Here is a 13,451-nt window from a genome sequence, read left to right as displayed (position 1 = left end):
ATGGTATTGCTTTCTTTCTGTGCAGCTTTCCCGGATTTGGGGATCGCGATAATTTGTCCTTTTATCCACATATCTGGGATCTCGAGGTTCTAATGCATTTGTTGAAGTAGTGGGCTATGAAGAGAATACATTTTGAGGCGAAAGAGTCTTCTAGTTGTTCCCTCTACTTGTCTCTCTTGTGATTTGACACGAACCTGTCCATTTCTTTGTTAAAAACAGGTATCCTTTAATTGGTTTCTCACATCCTAACTCTATAGGAGGCTAATCTTGAGGTTTCTGTGGGGAAGTTTGGTTAGATATAAAGGATGCGGGTTACGTTTTTTCATGCGTTTCAATATTATTAACTTTTTTGGCAGTTGAGAGTGGTGTTTGGTAAGGGTGTGTTGGAAAATTAACTTTCTGTAATCGTCTTGAAGATGTTCCTCTCGCCTTATCAAAGTTGGTAAAGGTTCTGTATTATAAGGTGGGAAAACTCAGTTTCACAAGTGGAAATGTCAGGGGAGCTTCTACAAGTGGCTGTAATACTTGTGATGACGCAGAAATTTTAGCCATCTACCTTTTCACGATGTGGTTTCTCATGTAATTGCTGCCTAGTTCTGAGTACCACAATTCGTTTTCCATGATCAGTTATGATGTAAAGTTTGACACCCGTTTCAGACTGAGAAAATCTGATTTCGAAAAATTCAATATGTGGGTCTGGATTTGGTAGGGTAATGAAACTGTATGTAACCGAGTCATGGACAATATTCGGTTTGAAGTCCACACACACACACAGTCTGGGTAGGACCCCGGCTAACATTTTGTTACGAATTCGGACAGAAATTCAGAAAAAATTTCCGATTCTGATGTCGAATTCGGTACGAAAGTTGTATGGACGTTGTCCCGAATTCGGAAAGAATTTTCTAAGGAAATTCTAAAGAAATATTAGAGTTTCGCGACGAATTTGGTCCGAATTCGGAGGTAAATTCGGAGAAAAAATCAGATTTTCTAACAGAATTCGGTCCGAATACGGAAAAAAATCTGGAAAATTCGGCGGGAAATTTAGATTTCCTTAAGAAAGTCGGTTCGAATTGGGAACGAGGATATTTCAGAAAATGTGCAGAGATTCTTAAAAAAAAACTTTTAGAAAATCGGTCAAATTTCTAGGAAAAAATTAGAGAAATCAACAAATTTTTAAAAAAATATTCAGATAATCTCATAAAAAATCGGAAATCAGAGAAATCGGAAAAAATTGTTAGCTGGGAATGTAGATGTTTGAGCGTTGTTGGTTTTTTTTCGTCTGAGCTTATCTTGATGACCTGTAGTGCGATTCCCTAACTCATTTTTTGAGCTACCGACAATTGTCGGTAAAATTAAAATGCTTATAATGTCGGTAATTACCTATGTTTTTCGGTAAGTTAGCGATGAATAAAAACCAGTCGTTAAAGTTCTACCGAAAGCAAGAGTGTTGTCAACTTTTATTTTAACTTTTCATTCATAATTTTGCGTTTTAATTTTAACGATTTTTGTCGGTAACTCAAAAAATGTGTTAGAGAATCGCACTACTGAATTTTAATTTGTGGATTTGGTATGGTAATGGGAATGTACGCAACAGAGTCATAGGCAATGAAGGCAATTCTTCCGCCAGCCTCTTTTTCGCGGTCTTGCCTACCCAGCAAAATGTTCGATGCCAAAGATGACATTCAATCATGGGTGCAAGTGATCTAGCATGTCATCTTTTTAGCATCTTCATCGATGAATTTTATATGAGCGTGGACCCCAAAAGATGACGTTCTTTTCTGGATCCTAAGCATGTCATTTTAACCAATGCGTTGACATGTCATTTTAACCAATTCTTTGGCATGTCATTTTCACCAAACCCTTGGCATGAAATTTTCATGTCTTGTTTGGAAAATGGAAATGCTGTATTGAAATATGGTTTTCATGAAAAACAAAACTCTTTATTAATTCAAACGAATTCATGAAATAACTACAATGAATTTATCAGTTTATTTTTTCAAAAGTTTACATCCAAAATTGCAATGTAATCACCACTGCTGCAACGCAAAAGATTACTTCCTCCGTTCTCCGCAACTGATATTCTTTCATTTTACAAAAGGTTTTTGCAATTATCTTCCCATCACCAGTTCAGATTTCAACATGGACTCCAAATGCACTCCTTTAAGTATTTTTATTTCGTAAATTACTTTTATTTTATAATTTTGTTATTTTATAACAACATTTTGGTAATTTATACTCTTTTGTTTAGTGACGGAAATATGTAGGGATCTACAACCCGGCTTGCTTTAGGGATCTCTAAGAACAAAATGTAACGAACGGGGAGGAGAGACTTTTTATGGAAAATACCATTTATGCCTAATTAATTTATTTTTAGTTGTTTCTTTCCAAAAGTAGTTTCTTCTTTATTTTCAGATTCTTGTTCCTTTTCGTTTCGTTTCAAATTCCAAGAAGCGAGATTTGATTGATTTCATTCTATGTCAGATTTAGAACAGACATGGGAACTTTTAAAATAGCAATGTGTGCAGTCCGATTCTATTTTTAGCTCGATGGTTGGGACTTCATATAATACCAATTGTTTAGAAGTTTTAGTTGTTTGATATGCAGGAAATGTAAGACAACATCACGACGACAGTTCTAACAACTTTGGTCTGTTCCAGAAACTGCAAGAATCTACTTACTTATTTTTACTACGATAACAATTTTTTCTTTATGTTATCGGAAAAAATAGTAAAAATTAGTAGATTTTTGCAGTACTGGAACATACCAAAATGAAAATAAACAGGTGTGTAATAAAAACACAAACATCATCTCTATTGGAGCGATGGAATGGGTACAAATGCTGATGAAAAGATCGGATCTTTCACGACTTCCTTTGCATTGGTTCAAATCCTAATGAAAAGATCGGATCTTTCACGACTTCCTTTGAACCAATGCAAAAGATGACATGAAATCACGTCATCGCAAAGAACCCATTCCGTCAAATTTTGCTGGGTAATAATCATTCCTGTCGATCAGTTTGGTTTTTTGCACCGCTGCGATGAGAATGCTTTTACGTGTTAGGCCATTGCAATTCCATTGCAGGATTTTAATGTCGTGTTTGTTTAGATTAGTTGTTGGTGATGTAGGCTGTTTTCCGGGTTGTGATACGTTGGTTCAAGATTAATTGTTTGTTGGATGTTAAGAGGGAGATGCTGTTGTTTGTTGGTTGAGAACTACGACAGCAGTTTACGACGACGAAGTTTACCATTGAGCCAGGATGCGTATAGGTTGAGCAGCGGATGGTATGAGAGTTTGGTTTGGTTTTAGGACGCGCAGCTACCGTTGTTGGCAGCTACTTCACTCGGAGACCTTGAGGTCCATTGTGATCATCCTTAAAGAAACTGTGTGTTGTGGTTGGACTATATGTGATGATGATAGATGCTGGACTATTGCGGATTTGTTTGTGAAGTTGAGTGTGTAGGTGATGCTGTGATGATGGATGTAAGTTTATAGGTTGTTGCTGAGGTTGTGATGGTGGATGTAAGTTTATAATCAAGTTGTTGTGTGTGGTGACTGGTTTATACTGCAGTGATGTGCGGTATCAGAGTAGTCACTAGCCTTTTCAAGCCCTGAGCAACAAAAATGTACCCAATTTTGATACGTGCCCCATAGGACTGACCTTCCTCTTTGTGTGACCTTAGTGTTACAGATTGGACACATATATATGTCGTTAGACCTGGATTTTGTTCAATGTCTCCGGCTAGAAGGAGGTTGAAAAAACATGCCGAAAATGCCAGTTCAGCTAGGAGAAAAATGAGGAAATGATAGATGTGATGAATGAAAGGTTTTTTTGTCAGTAACAGAAAATTAGTTAGAAAATCGCACTACAAGTCTGCGATAGTTTTAATATTTTGCCCCTGGTATTTCTTGTGGTCCCTATTGTTATCTCCGGGAAGTCCGTATTTCCCACGATAATAGCCCAAAATTGTGCTTTTTGGGGACATGTAGGTCCACTTCTTATGGTATTGGTTTTTCTTCCTTTCGTATAGGCTGAGGGTATATAGATGTCGTCTAGTCCGACTGATTCTTTTTCACTTGTTTTTTAGTAGGAATAAACTTATAATGTAATCATATAACTATAATTTTATAATAAATACATTTGTTGCATTTGTAAATATGTACAGTGCTGCTCAAAACATTTGCAACTCAGATGTCTATATCAGATTCAGTCTATTTTTAGGGACATTTTGAGTTTTGAAATATGTTAGTTTTTGTTATTTGATTTTTTATTGACCATATTTTCAAGATTTAAAAAGCATTATTCGGTTATGAACACTTATGTTTAAAAAATGTGTGAAATATCGGAGGAACACATATTTTAGCCTGCTCAAAACATTTGCAACTCCGTGTTACGAATATCTATCAGTTCATTTTTGGCGAGTTTTTTGTATTGATTGGCATCAAATTGAATTTAATCAGAAGAAGGGGGCAAAAAGCTTTCATGAGGAGTACATTTTATCCCACATATGTTTACTTTTGATAGACAAGTGTGCCGAAAACAAGACATGTCCAATTTTTTAAGAAAAACTTAAATTATGACCAGAAATTTTTTCAACGCTTTGCTAAAATGGTTATTTTTGAAAATTGTGGATCCAACGAGGTCCAAAAATAAACATAGGAACATTACAATATCTAAAACAGAGCTGGATACAGCGTAAAAAGAACTAAAATCGTCATAAAATGGGAAGGAGATGCAAGGACAACAACATCTACTGCAGGGGATGATAAAAAAATTATACGAATTATTAAGCAGATCTCTCAGAGGTCATCAACAGGTGTTAAAAAAAGACTTGACACCGATAAATATATACAAACTTCTCCGATACATACCAAAGACACCGGTATACCAAAATAGGCAAATTTTGGGAAAACAGTAATTTCCAGGAAAAATGGAATTTTTCATAGCAATTATTCAAAAAATGTGTGGTTATATTCTTGGAGTAGTGAAACCGAGTACTTCTCCTCGATATAAATCAATATTTAAGTTATATGACTTCAAAAAATTTGATTGATCACCAGAACGAAAGATAATAGAATTAGTCCCCTTATACGAAAAATTTGACCCAAAATGTAGAAGGTGTTTTATATTGTCCTGGAGGTATTTTTGTGGACAGAAATGGTACAGGATACATGAGGTCGAGATATTTATCAGATCCAAGAACTAACAGGACAGGTAGCATGTCAAAATCTCACCATGTACACTCCAGAATTGTCGTATAACAGAATGTTTTGGCATAATACCGCTTCTAAACCTATATATAACCACGTAAAACTAGTAATTTTTTGAAAATATGCTTAGGTTCTTGTCGGACGCAATCATCTATAGTAATAATCTAAATTCATATAGGAGGTTCCGGGACTCTAATCTGGACTCTAGACTATTAAATATCGAATAAAACCTTTGTATTTTAAAATTATCCTTAGAGCACAGGATTCCAAAGGATATATTAATTTATTTAGTTAACTGGTTTCCTTTTTGATGTCTCCAGATAATAAAAAAAATGTTTAATTCACAATATATTGTCAAAACAAAAATAATTTCTTCAGATTTTGAATAAAATTTTCTCAGTTGCAAATGTTTTGAGCAGAACCAAAACTGAGTTCGAGCATTGTTTTGTATATTTTTTCTAAAATAAGTGAAATTTTTGCAAATTAATTTTTAAATCTTTAAAAAGGATTCAATAAACAATGAATCTACAAAAATATTGGCATTTCAAATCCACAAACTACCTCAGAACTATATAAAATATGAACTAGTCATTCCAGTTGCAAATGTTTTGAGCAGCACTGTATGTCAGCATGAATTTGTGAGTGCGTGTTTTGTGTCAGCTAAAAACTAATGGCCCAAGTGGACCCAAACCACAATAAAAACACAGATTGTTTAAAAACTAAAATAAATCACAAAATTATTGAAATGTTTTCAGTTGAATATATACTAATGATATTTTTCTTGTATATTTGTATGTGTACGATTGCGAGTGTGAGAAAACTTCTAAAACTTTGTGTACCCTTTGGTCCAATTATACTTTTTATCATTCTCCATAGGAATATCAGTTAATATTTGTACAATCGAGCGGCGTTTTTTCATACGTGGAACAGGAGTGAAAACAAAAACATATCTTCAAGAGGAAAGTTAGTGGCCAATCGGGAAACTTTCTAGGTGCATAACTAGAAGTCTTTTTATACATTCTTTATATGGAAGAGCATCGAGAATGCTTCTTGTCGTTTCATCCTAACCTAGGTGACCATCAAGATCTTCGGAATACGTTACGTTTATACATTATTCTCTAAATTACTTCTACTCTCTAAATGGCTCTAGAAGCTTTTACGGAAATCATCTGTATTATGTTTGAACCAAATTATCATTCTTTGGTTGCTTAATGGGCTCCATCTAAAATAGAAATGAATTATTCGGCGGGCGGCCTTTATTATATAAATGTTTGCTATTCCCTTGCAAACGGCCATAAAGTACTTGCGAGGGTACCAAAAGCCTCCTCCGAAGAACCTACGGCACAACTAGGTATTCCGTTCCATTTTCAGGGAAACGAATGTTGCGCACAGGACTACCCAACAATCTTTAGCAGCATGTAGTACAAGAAAAATAGGAAACTACACTATACACATAAAACGTAAACATCACAAATTGTCTCCTGCCGATACTGCTGCATACCGCTATGCTCAAGCAAAGATCCCATGCAAAATGAAAGTATGCATGCAGCAAAAAAATATTAGATACCGTTATTAATGGAAAAACACGGCACAGTACGGCGAGAAAAAATATATTAAAAACATTTGCTCAAAGCATTTTTGGGAGGTGGATACATCAATAGGAAGCAAAAGTGTGAAATTGATGAGCACAGAGCAGAAGGACAGAATAATATTGACATGTCAGTTTTTAATGCTGAGGATACTGGATAATGATATTACTGAAAATAGCCCTTATATTGAAAATGCTGTTGATTCTGAGGCTTCCGATATCGAAGCTATTAATAATGAAGTGCTCAACAATGTTTCTGCGGAAAGAAGTAATTCCGAGATTTCCGGCGCTGAAAATTAAATTTATGAAAGTGGTGAGATACCTGCACCAGAAGAAGCAGCAGTAAGTAGCAGTGTCATTTACTGGTACTGGTGAGATCGCGAGTTATGTGTCGCTGTGAAGCCATGAATGTACCAATATTGTGATGTTACAAGAACGTCATTAGAGACTTTTATGAAGGTTTAAGACCACAATTTAAGTAGCTTAAAGGCCAGGATTCGAAAATTAAGAAGAAGGAAAAGAACTTGGTAAGCTTTGCAGTAAATTTGAATGAAGACAGGGTAGAGAATTATCGGATATTGTCTTTGGACGAATAAACTCTTTAGCCTAATGGAATAGGTGACACCCTGTAGACCGGAACAGCCTTATGCCACCTTCAAGGCAATTTAACTATAATCCAAAATTAACTCTAATATATAGTAAGGTTACTTAAGCTGAAGGGCCTGGAATGAACGTTGAACAAGATATACGTGCAAGTCCGAAGGGACCGCACTTATCAATAAGATAACTTGAAATGGATATTTAGGTCGGCGAGCCTAAAGAACCAGGAACAACATTTAGCGTTTTAAATATATTAAAAATATTTAACTTACATTGTTGAGGGTATTTAAATTTCCTTCACAAAGCGACATATGTATCATTATCACATTCTCACACACAAAAATTTCACTGGGATATGACCAAAGTGTATACACACAATCCTTTAACTTCTCCAATGTCAATGATAACATAAAATACCAAATAAAATTATCTCTAATGCTAATGAGATTTTTCTTTGTTAGCGGTATACGTTTTTTGTCTTTCAATTATCCAAAAATTCCCATTCACTTGAGGAACCATTTGATGATTCATTTTCTGATTTTGTGTTTGGCGCTGCAGGCGGTACTGCTACTACTGCTACTGGTGCTAAAGGATCTTTCATTTTATTGAAATCCAAAAGAAAACTATCAATTTCTTCTTCAGCTTCCGTTAGTTGAGCATTGATAAATGCTAGTGACTTACTTTGGCTGGGTTGAGACGTGATATGCTTTTCGTCACCATTATCATTATTTTCTATTAAATTTGTAGCTCTTAAGGAATGACAAACATCTTCTATGGGTTGACCATCGTTAAAATCTGCCATAGTTTGTTCTTCAATGTAGTAAATCTTTTTATGGGGTGTGGTCTGCATGCTGGAATCTTTGAATATGCTGTCTGTCGGATACACGGTGTCTAGGGGTGAGACAAGCGGTGGCTGTGGTGCTGGAGGTTGTGCTAAATATTTGGACAAGCGTAATTCTTCATCTGTAATGGGTTCCAATTTCACATCGGGCAAATTTAATTCCTCTGCTAAGGTTTTTGCCTTCTCCGCTATAGTTTCTTTTAGTGTCGTCGGACTTAGAATGTTGGGATAGTGTTGACTAAATGCTTCCTTGAGATTTAAACTCATCGGGTCGCTGTAAAATAGAAATAAAGAGAGAGAACATTTGGAACATAAGATAGGTAGAAAGTTTTTTAAAGATTTTCCATGGACAAAAGGTCTTCTATTGACTATTTCTGAAAGTGCGCTTCTATAGACCCTTTCTGAAAGAAAGGGTGATTCTAAAGACCCTTTCTGAAAATACCTTTTCTCAAAGAAAGAGTGCTTCGATACACCTTTTAAGACCATTTCTGAATGAAAGGGTGATTCTAAAGACCCTTTCTCAAAGAAAGGGTGCTTCTAAAGACCATTTCTGAATGAAAGGGTGCTTCTAAAGATCCTTTCTCAAAGAAAGGGTGCTTCTAAAGACCAATTTTGAAAGAAAGGGTGCTTCTAAAGACCTTTTCTGAAAGAAAGGGTGCTTCTAGAGACCCTTTCTGATAGAAAGGGTGCTTCTAGAGACCCTTTCTGATAGAAAGGGTGCTTCTAGAGACCCTTTCTGATAGAAAGGGTGCTTCTAGAGACCCTTTCTGATTCTAAAGACCTCACTGAAAAAAGGGTGATTCTAGAGACCCTTTCTCAAAGAATGGGTGCTTCTAAAGACACTTTCTGAAAGAAAGGGTGTTTCTAAGGACCTCTTCTGAAAGAAAAGAATGTTTCTAAAGACCCTTCCTGAAAGAACGGTTGCTTCTATAGACCAATTTTTAAAGGAAGGGTGCTTCTAAAGTCCATTTCTGAAAGAAAGGTTGCTTCTAACGACAATTTCTGAAAGAAAGGATACTTCTATAGACCCTTTCTGGAAAACCCTTTTCTTAAAGAAAGGGTGCTTCGATACACCGTTTTTAGAACCCATCTGAAATAATGGGTGCTTCTTAAGACCCTTTCTAAAAGAAATGGTGTTTTAAAGACCACTTCTGAAAGAAAGAGTGTATCTAAAGACCCTTTCTGAAAGAATGAGTGCTTCTAAAGACCTTTTCTGAAAGAATGGGTGCTTTTACAGACCTTCTCTGAAAGAAAGTGTGTTTCTAAAGACGATTTCTGAAAGAAAGGGTGCTTCGATAGTCCCTTTCTGAAAAAAAGGGTGTTTCTAAAGACCCTTTCTGAAATAATGTGTGCTTCTTAAGACCATTTCTGAAAGAAAGGGTGCTTCTAAAAACCCCTCTAAAGACCTTTTTTCAAGGAAATGGTGCTTCGATAGATCGTTTCTGAAAGAAAGGGTGCTTCTAAAGGCTATTTCTGAAGGAAAGAGTGCTTCTAAAGACAGTTTCTGAAAGAAAGGATACTTCTATAGACCCTTTCTGAAAAAGCCTTTTCTTAAAGAAAGTCTGCTCCGATACACCTTCTTTAGACCCCTTCTGAAAGAATGGGTGCTTCTAAAGAGCCTTTCTTGAGTAGGCCCTTTCTATAGACATTTTTTAAATGATAAAATTGCACCTACCTTTCACCATTACAATAGCTTGCTTCCATTTGTGTTGCCTCGGCGGTATATTCCAAAGATTTCCCATGTTCTGCTTCAACAATGTGACCAATTTCCACAATTCCCTCTGCGGTTCGCTTCTTTTCTCCATCCCGACTTTTGCGACGTTTTTTATGTGTACTAGTTTTAAGTAAAATTCCACTATGGTGTAAAATATCATCATCAAAATCCATTTCCGAGATTTCTTTAAAAACTTCTAAACGTCGATTTTGCTCGGCCTTGGAAGATTCCACGGCTAATTCTATGGGTATGTTAAGATTTAATGTTTCAATGGGTGGCAGCTCAAAACATTCTTCGGCATTAATAATTGGTTGATCTTCTGGTTCATATTCTACGGGGGCTTCAAATGTACCACATATCGAAGAACCCATGATGGGTACAGGCGGTGGCATAGATGGATTGTAAATTATTTTGGCTAAAAGATAAAGAGATGTCAATATAAAGTTGTACAATGTCGAATATTAAAGTTGTCCTGCATACCATTTTTATTTGGCTTCTCGGGCATTGGAGCCAATCGTAAAAGTGACCTTTCTCCCTCCAAAACAAATATCTCCTTATTGCACACACAAAAATCAACGATTTTACGAAATCCCCGGGCTACAGCTTCCACCTTCAATCGCTCCAAATTTAAAATATACAATGTACGCTCATCATGGGTAACAATCAGTGAATCCTGCCCTGCATAACAATAGATATTGCGAAAATTTTTCGAATCACCTATGGTTGTTACGGCCTCATCGACATGATGGGAATTGGTCATGGACGTGTTCATCAACATTGAACATTTTGGATTTAGTATGGGTATTTCCCATGTAGGGCTCATTGCCACAGCCTCTCGAAAAAGTAATGTTTTTTCCACATTTCCCTCCACATCTGCCAACCAAAAACGTAAATTTGGACGTCCACATATTAGTCGAGGTTTCTTGCTTGCCTTTTGCTTAAAGAATGTACCACCACAATCTACCAATTGTTTACGATCCTTTTTGCCAATTTGTTTCACAACCCAATCCCCCGATTCATCCTTGGAACAAACAATAGAACGATAAAGTGTGGAGACCAAAAGATAGCCTTGATGGACACTTAGTTGCACAACTTCATATGCTTCGCTCAGGATTTCCACCGATTTACTAATGTGCTGCAAAAAAAAAAAAAACAATCAATTAGAAAATTGTTTGTTTGAGCACTTAATACTGCCTCCTACCGATTGATAATCCAATTCCGTTAGAACCACAACACCATTACGATCTCCCGAATACAATTTCATGCCATTTTTGGACCATTCACAACAACTGATGGGACTCTGATGTAGATCTCTTATGGTATATCTTTCAATGGGCTTGGCTTTCGTGCATGGTGCAACCAAATTCAAATCGGCCGGCAACTCTTTTTGTATCTGGAACACACTAACTTGCCCAGTGCTATTACCAGATGCCACCATATATTCCACTGAATTGACTATCTTCACACAAGTTATGCGTGAGTTATTCTGCACGGACAGAAGAAGAAGGTAATAAACATTAAAAACACCCTCAACTTACTTAACATTTGTGTGAGTCATGAGGAAAGCAAGCAAACAAGGCGTCTCACATTACCAAACACCCATAATTAGTTTTTATAAAATTACCTCGGATTTCAATTTCTGTATCTGTCCTGTGTAGCGATTATACCAAAATACAATGCCGGCGTCCGAGCCGAGTGCCAAGAACTCTTCAATACCATCAATACAGGTAATATTTAAATCGGCTGGAAAAAGACCACGGGAGATCTTGGTGGGTATTCGATCGAATACATCAGTTAGGGGTGCCCATTCTCGTATAGCATACAACTCTTTGGAATTCATTTTTTCCCAGGAAGTGGACTAATCTTATTTTTAGATGAGGCGATTGCACAAAATTATTTTCTCCGTAGTTTTTTTGTCAACACAGCCATTCACAATGACTACTATAGGGAATAGAGAAAAATGGATAAATGATTAGATTGTTTAGAATGGACGTACAAAGCGAACAAAACAAGAAAACAAAAATCAAAACAAAATTACATCAGCTGTTCAATTAGGGTTCTATAAATTGTATTTGAAGTAACTAAAGACCTTGGTACATAACTGCTATACCTAATTAACGACGGGACGTACACAAATATTTCACCTTTCCCCCACAAGAACGCTCTCTGAGCGTCCGTATTACCCAATTACGTTCAAACGGTCCGCATATTGAATTGGTGAATTGATTTTCTCCATCTGATTGTAGTATTAACACAACAATTCCTTGCCAACAATATAAAATATAGAAATGAGAAGATTTCATTTCGCTATGTCCAACACCGCTCCGACGCAGCTCATCGAACCAAAATTAACAAGACCTACGCATATGAAGACTTCAAAATTGAAGTATTCAATCGCATTTACAATCATGCATTGTTTAATGAGCTTCAAGAAGATCGCAGAAATGACCGGGCTAATGCAACATTAAATGTAACAGTTCGATTTGTTAGAATTATGACATTATTGCTGAGGTTAGTGTAAAAGGTGGAACCGGATCAAGAGATGTCAATAGCGGAGAAATTGGCAATATTAAGAAGAAATAAAGAATTTTTTGAAAGCTGTGAATGTACGCAATCTACAATTTTATTTCGAATCGTCACAACATGCGTCACCCTAGAAAGAATGCTTTCAACGCATGGAAATTTGATCATAAATTTCGCAACATCCCATCCAACAATTGAACGTTTCTTTGCTCAAGTTAGAAGACGGGTAAATGGTAGAGTTACGGTTCAAGACATGGAGTATGCAAAGGCTAGGTTTGATGCGGCATTAGAGACGACAACTGATAATGATGTTCCCTATAAATTATTTTTAAGCGAACATAATTTTTTAGATGAAGATTCACTGTGAAACTCTAGCAAAAATCCATTGTCATGAAATGTTTTGCTCATATAATTCTTATAAAAGAAATAAACAATCTCTCAAAAGTATTAAAATAAAACATACATCTTTTTGATAAATATATAAATAAATAAAAGATAATTTAAAAAAAATTAAGTTTCAGTGCTTTATTTATAAATGCACTTAAAACTAGAAAATAATTTGTCGATTATTATAATTATGGGGGCTATAAGAAAAATGGACCCATATTGATTTTGGTTTCATATTCATGTATTGTCATCCAAAGTGCAAAGTTTTAGTCCGATTGGTCTAGTGTGTTGAAAATGAGTTACCAGATTTGAAAAGCAAGTTAAATAAAACACCGTTAAAACACTGTAAAATGGTACAAATGGGCCAATATTGGTTTATATTTCAATTCATGTATTGTCCCCTTTAAAAAGGGTCTTCTATTGATAAAAGCCCCATTATAAAGATCTAATGCTGATAGAAGTCACTTTAGAAAGGTTTTATACATATTGCTACAATCCCATTTACGAGGGCACTATATTGATAGATGCACCTTTGGATGGGCCTTCTATTGATAGAAGTCGCTTTATAAGTCGGTTTTCTTGTTTTCTGT

The 13,451-nt window shown here is 35.9% G+C and overlaps 1 protein-coding gene across 1 annotated transcript; it reads right to left on the bottom strand.

Moving 5' to 3' along the window:
- Positions 1-4,247: 4,247 nt before the first annotated feature.
- On the bottom strand, positions 4,248-12,019 carry LOC141405749 (WD repeat-containing protein CG11141). The gene is made up of 6 exons (XM_073990426.1): positions 11,990-12,019; positions 11,576-11,892; positions 11,153-11,437; positions 10,432-11,086; positions 9,913-10,366; positions 4,248-8,511 (listed from the first exon to the last, which is right to left on the bottom strand). Exons 2-6 carry the CDS (start codon positions 11,789-11,791, stop codon positions 7,878-7,880), a joined length of 2,244 nt encoding a protein of 747 aa, XP_073846527.1. The 5' UTR covers positions 11,792-11,892; positions 11,990-12,019; the 3' UTR covers positions 4,248-7,877.
- Positions 12,020-13,451: the final 1,432 nt, after the last annotated feature.

This window comes from Musca autumnalis, unplaced genomic scaffold (genome assembly GCF_047663935.1).
Source record: "Musca autumnalis isolate F117 unplaced genomic scaffold, ASM4766393v1 scaffold_5, whole genome shotgun sequence".
NCBI classification, from domain to species: Eukaryota; Metazoa; Arthropoda; class Insecta; order Diptera; family Muscidae; genus Musca; species Musca autumnalis.
Note: the sequence above shows the minus strand (reverse complement) of the source record. Positions and strands in the feature narration are given on the sequence as shown.

What these genes read in the sequence shown, in the direction of transcription:
- LOC141405749 (XM_073990426.1), bottom strand. Translation starts at nt 11,791, where the DNA reads ATGAATTCCAAAGAGTTGTATGCTATACGAGAATGGGCACCCCTAACT. An exon ending in CGGAATTGGATTATCAATCG is followed by an intron (nt 11,087 to 11,152) that starts GTAGGAGGCAGT and finishes TTTTTTTTGCAG; the next exon opens with CACATTAGTAAATCGGTGGA. An exon ending in AGCTATTGTAATGGTGAAAG is followed by an intron (nt 8,512 to 9,912) that starts GTAGGTGCAATT and finishes TCTATTTTACAG; the next exon opens with CGACCCGATGAGTTTAAATC.